The sequence below is a fragment of the Erigeron canadensis genome, chromosome 6 (assembly GCF_010389155.1).
Source record: "Erigeron canadensis isolate Cc75 chromosome 6, C_canadensis_v1, whole genome shotgun sequence".
In the NCBI taxonomy this organism is placed as follows: Eukaryota; Viridiplantae; Streptophyta; class Magnoliopsida; order Asterales; family Asteraceae; genus Erigeron; species Erigeron canadensis.
The window spans coordinates 39,789,518-39,795,515 of NC_057766.1; the positions used below are offsets into that span (position 1 = coordinate 39,789,518).

The 5,998-nt window shown below is 33.4% G+C and overlaps 1 protein-coding gene across 1 annotated transcript; it reads right to left on the bottom strand.

Moving 5' to 3' along the window:
* Nucleotides 1-4,796: 4,796 nt before the first annotated feature.
* LOC122606119 (salt stress-induced hydrophobic peptide ESI3) lies at nucleotides 4,797-5,301 on the bottom strand. Its single transcript, XM_043779084.1, has 2 exons — nucleotides 5,212-5,301; nucleotides 4,797-4,904 (listed from the first exon to the last, which is right to left on the bottom strand). The coding sequence occupies exons 1-2, from the start codon at nucleotides 5,290-5,292 to the stop codon at nucleotides 4,821-4,823; spliced, it is 165 nt and encodes a 54-aa protein (XP_043635019.1). The 5' UTR covers nucleotides 5,293-5,301; the 3' UTR covers nucleotides 4,797-4,820.
* Between the last annotated feature and the right edge of the window lie 697 nt (nucleotides 5,302-5,998).

Here is a 5,998-nt window from a genome sequence, read left to right on the forward strand (position 1 = left end):
CATACATATAAGTGTGAAAAAATTATAATTTTTCAATTTTTTTTTTTACAATTTTATATGTGTATAATTTTTAAACATTTATAAGTCAAGAGGGGAAAGAAAGTCACGGGAAGGGGTCAAGAGTTACGAAGAACCAAAATAATATTAAGAAAAATCTCTTTTACCCAAAACACGAATAAATAGCACTACTGAGCTAGAAGAAGGGGGGGGGGGGGGGGTTTTCCCTAGTAAGATCCTTAAAAAAAAAAAAAAAAACGTCATTTATTCACACTTATTTATAAGAATTTTGAAAAAAGTTAAAAGGTATTCATATTTAAAAGAGGTGAAGAAATTTAAAAAATTATAACTTTTTCACACTTATACATGTGAGGAAAAAAAGTTCACACTTAGAAGTGTAAGGATTTATTTGTAACACCAAATTTTTTCATACAAGAAAGATGTAAAAAAAATAAGTGTTACAATTTGACTTTCACACTTTTAAGTGTGAATATGTTTGACATTTGTTCACACTTTTAGATGTGAATTTTTTCTTTCCATACATATAAGTGTGAAAAAATTATAATTTTTCAAATTTTTTTTTACAATTTTATATGTGTATAATTTTTAAACATTTATAAGTGTGACTATATTACACAAGACATGACATTTTTATCAGGTAAAAACAAAATAAAAGTTGAAATTAGAGGATACCACTTTTAGTGTTGAGGGTGTAACTTTCAAAAACCAGCACCTACGAGCACCATGTTTATAATTCTAGAACACAATCACAATGACACCAGCTTTGTAGACAACATGTACATTCCATAACATACATAATTTCAATTCCCTCTAACCTAACACGGCATAAGTTCTGTTCAGATAATTCCTCTATTTTGTTTCCCTCATTCACATGAATATAAAATGTCATCAAGTTATAAACTTAAAAGTTAAAATGAAAAGAAAGGAAAAGTTCGAGAACCATAACCTCTTAATAGTCTGATATTCTGATCTCTCCTTGAACAAAATATAAACCGATAAAAATATAAATATTATTGGCAAAAGGTGGAGCTAACACACCTTTCAATCCCAGCAAGATATAGGAAATACATTTCTAAACGACAATAAATACATTTTGAATGCTTAGTAAAATACATCTAAAAAATGAAAAATCACAAACTGTAAGAAACAAAGACTATACTTCTAAAGACTTACTCAGGGTGTGTTTTTCTTTGAGTACTACTTTTTTTTCTGAATTGTGTTGATGGTTGTGTTTATTTGAAGAGCCATGCTAGAATGACAAACAAATTACAAACTAATTGTTACAAACATATGTGGCATGTGAGGTGGTTCAATCAAATAAAAGATAGAAAGAAGAGAGAGAACACATAAAGATAGTTTAATTGGTGGAAGTTAAGTTTATAAAAGTTTGTTTGTAAAAGGTTTGTAAATCTAGAATTACTCTTATTTGAATATGAAAGAAAGAAAATGAAAGAGTAAAAAATGATAAAGTCTCCAGACTCACCTCTATCATTCCTTATAAATAATGGCATGTTCAGTTTTTATCCTTCAAGTTTAAGTATTAACCCAACAAACCTTTTCTAATATGAACTCTCGATAGTTTTGTCACGAAAGTTTTCAAAATAAGCATCAAATTCTATATATTGATAACCTTGAGTCATATAGCTAAGTGTATTCAAGCTAAGTGTATTCAATTCATTCACCTACTACATATTGATGACACTAATTCATCTACGTTAATTGAATTCATTCACTTACAAATTAAAACAAACTGATCTACCAACTTTTAGTAGTTTTGTCAAGTAAGTTTTGAAACACAAATTAAAGTGTTTAGTATCCCGGAGTGTAACTAACTTTGCAATTTTTTTTATTGTGTGTATGTATCAAAAATTTTGAACATTTTATGTAAGTATCTCGCTAAATTAAAACTTAATGTAAAATTTTTACATTTACCAATCAAAAACTTTTACGTGAGCAGCTCATATAGTTGTCACATATACATTTTTACATTATGCGTTCAATTTAGCGATATATTTACGTAAAATGTTCAAAAATTTTTATGCATAGCAACAATAGAAAAAGTTACAAAATTACTTACATTCTAAGATACTTAACCCAAAATTAAAATTCTACATGACATTAGTTCATATGCTTTTTACTTGTATAGTTGTATTATTACAGTTATATAGGATGTCAATAAAAGTAGCTCGTTTGATAAAGGCTTTACATCTTGGGCCTCTTCTTATACATTCTACTTCTTCCTCACTTTTTACCCACTTCTTTCACTATTCATCAGCTTTGTCTCTCCTAAAATTACCCCAAGAACACCTCCCTCCTTATACTACCATTTTTTCTCCACTTCTTCCACCATTCATTTATTAATTTATTATTTCATTTTCTTTTACAAAATTAAATAAAAACACATTCAATTTTTTAAAACAAACACATTTTTATTCTGAAACAAAAAACAATACATGAAAATTAAACATTACATCCTAAAAACACATATTAAACCTAATAATTAAAACACATTTAATCGGAAAACACAAACTACATTTACATATCCTTAAAATATGGCCTGTACTTATCAATGAGGCTTTTGTGCGTACTCCGGATTTGCTCCAACTCGTCTTTGTCTATGCCGGTCAGAATTGGCTGTTGCAGAAGCTTAAACGCCGCCCTGACCTGCTTTCGGAAGCGATCATCCTGTCTCATCTTCCGCTCCTCCTCTATTCTTCTCCTATCCTCCTCGATTTTTAACATCTGCTCTTGTTGCATCAACAGCATTTGATCAAGCTTGCCTAACGCCTGTTCTGACCCACTCGAACCACCATGGCTAGAAGTCACATCTGAGCCACTAAACATTTTTCGGCTAACATTACGACCCAGTGGTCTTCTAATTGGGTCGTCTCCAAAAAACTGGTTCAAAGCCACATCCGGTTCCACACTCGGACCAGCCCCAACGTATCCCTCATCCTCTTCCAAATCAACAAAATCAGTTGCAGTTCGTTTCGCAATACTATGGTCTTGCGAAAATGCAGGACAATCTTTTAGCACATTGTAACACTCCTCATATGGATATCAGGTTTGCCCATGGGCCTGTTCATAGATTTCATGAGCAGCCTTATACATTTGTCTGTCATCTGCCCCGCTCTGTCATCCTTGATCTTGCAATCTCTTTAAGATTGCTCCAAACTGCTTGGCTTATAGTTGACTTTTGTTGCGCTCTCCCGCTGGGCGGTTACGGTTGAACCCCTCGATCACTTTGCCCCAAAACATTGACTCGTCTTGGCTTATCCCCACTCTCGAGTCTTGTGAAGCATGTGTCCACGCCTGCGCCAACAAAACCGCCTCCTGAATTGACCACTTCGCCTTATCCGCTACAACAATAACCCCTTTTTTCGTCAACCGTTTAGGCGGGGCAGGAACTTTTTCCACGACTTCCTCGACAGAGGCGACACTAGTTCGTGCCGGTTGAGAATAAGTCCCACCTACAGGCCTCTGGAATTGAGGAAATTGTGAATTCGTAGCAGCATATTGATTAAATTGTTGCATTAACATGAAACTGTTCGTTCAACAATGGCGATTGCAACAACTGCGTATATGGTTGGTTTATAGCACCCGAGCTACTAGATGTCCCCATCATATTAGACGACGACATGGATGGGAGAGATCCCACCAGCAACGCGTCAAATTCATCGATAGTGTTTTGGTATTGGTATTGGTTTGGGTTTTGATTTAGATTTTGGTTTGTGTTTTGGTTACTTCTTTTAGGCATGGTGGCTGAATTGGTTTTGCTTTTGCTAATATGAAATGTAGAGAGATATATGTGAGTATGAAATGGTGAAGAATGTGAATAAGTGTGAAGATGGTGGTGGTTTAAATAGAAAAAAAAATAAGAAAAAAAGGGGGGAGCAGGCCATATAGATTCAAAAACCAACGGCTACTTCTTAATATTTTTGTTTCTTTTTTGTTAGTTAAGTACACACGGACCCCACCTCAAGCCAACGAACGCGCGTCTGAAAATAGAATAAACGGCCAGAACGCGCTTGAAGACGCAGCCGTGCTTATAGCGGTGCTCCCCGGCCGCGCGTCGGACGCCGGGAACGGCGCCTATAAGGACGGGCCTTAGTAGTTAGTATAAAGGTCTTAATTTCAAACCTAAACATGAAGTAGTTGTAGTAGAAGTATATTAGGCTTCGGTGTTAAAAAATGCAACAATTAACCAACATCTATCTCTTAACAAATCTAATTTTTAGTGAGTTGTCGGACATACTCTCTCCACAGAAATTGAAATTGTGATTTGTATCCCCATGACACAGATCTAGTTATCATTGAGTTACCAAACATGCTCAGATTCACGAAAATTCTGATGTGTATCCTAACGACACAATTTATGACCTCTCGTTATACATATCGTATTGATCTTGTGGAAGGAAGATCATTGGCATGTTATACTTTTATTTTGTTCGGATTATGTTCAATAAGTCCGAAAGCTATACGTTAGTTGGAAAGCTACTTTGCAACGGAATTCATGTCTAGGCCTGATGACATGTATTGCAAGATTCGGTCTCCATGTACCGATCCAAAAGTCTACAATTTCTAGCGAATTAATTTTTCATAACGGTGTGGCGATGATTAGAGGTGATCTATCACTGCATATTACTGTATATATATATATTAGAATTAGAACATATCTAAACACTCAAAAACAAATATCATCATCGTATAAGAAAACTGAATCCTTTAACTACTAATCACACATTAGAACAATAAAAGTAAAAAGAGAAAAACCTAGTAATTAATTAATGAATACGAATTCGCTACACAACCAAAACATAAATTGCGTATATAATTCCCGGTAGGTACCCCAATATCGTCAGCAATAAGCATATCCAAAACTCTATCTGCATCCAATATATCAAATCATCGATAATTAATGACCTATTCAAACTACCATATCATATATTTTTTCCTCTACATCATTAATAAAACAGATACTACTAACTATATATATATATATATATAATTTAACAATCATGATTAACTCGCAATAAAATGTTACTCGTATATGATAGCGTGTAAAATAAACAAGATATCGAGACAGATCAATTTCTGATAGGATCCATAATGAGGGTTGTCTCGTTTATCCATATAGAATATTAAGAATGGGAATTAAACAAAAAGAAAATATGTATATAGAAGGATACTTACACCACAACCATATCGAAGAAAAACGCCGACAGGAGGCAGGATGATTGCAAGTATAATCTCAACAAATGTTTCAGCCCCCATATTATTATTATTATTATTATTTTTCCGTGATTGATCTTGTTCTTTTGAATTATAATGGTTAACAGATAGAGAGAAAAATAAATGTTCGGTTTTGTGTTTGTGTCGATCTAACTGATTATTTTTAATTCGAAACATCAACCAAGTGTTTGTTTCAACGAAAACTATGCTATGAATACGTGTCACCTATTCTTGCTATCAGGCTGCCACCTAGGTGTCATTGGACTTACACGTGGACAATCGGATATAAAAGAAAAAAACTAATATCATCTTCAACTTATGTCGCGTTTGATTTACAGAATTATCGAATTTGATGGAATCGGAATTGAATTCCATTTCTTTGAGTGTTTGGTTGTCCAAAGAAGATGGAATCTCATTTGGTAGGAATGTAAATATTCCATCATTTGATGAAATCGCTAATCCTGAATTTCATTCATTCCATCACTTGAATTTTCATAAAATTAAAAATATTCCGTCAAATTTCATTCCTTCAAATTCTAATTCTTTTAAAAGATTTTTTTTTCTTTTCCAAAACATTTTGTGAACCAAACGCACTCTTACCGTGTACATTATCCTTGAAGGTTATAGTGCATGTAAACGTCACATGAAATTTGGATTAATCCCTAAAACAAGGTATTCTAGGACAGGTTTGGGACCTATAATATAATTTATATACTAATCTCTTAAATACATACTTTACAATAAGACT

What these genes read in the sequence shown, in the direction of transcription:
- LOC122606119 (XM_043779084.1), bottom strand. Translation starts at nt 5,292, where the DNA reads ATGGGGGCTGAAACATTTGTTGAGATTATACTTGCAATCATCCTGCCT. An exon ending in TTCTTCGATATGGTTGTGGT is followed by an intron (nt 4,905 to 5,211) that starts GTAAGTATCCTT and finishes TATTGGATGCAG; the next exon opens with ATAGAGTTTTGGATATGCTT.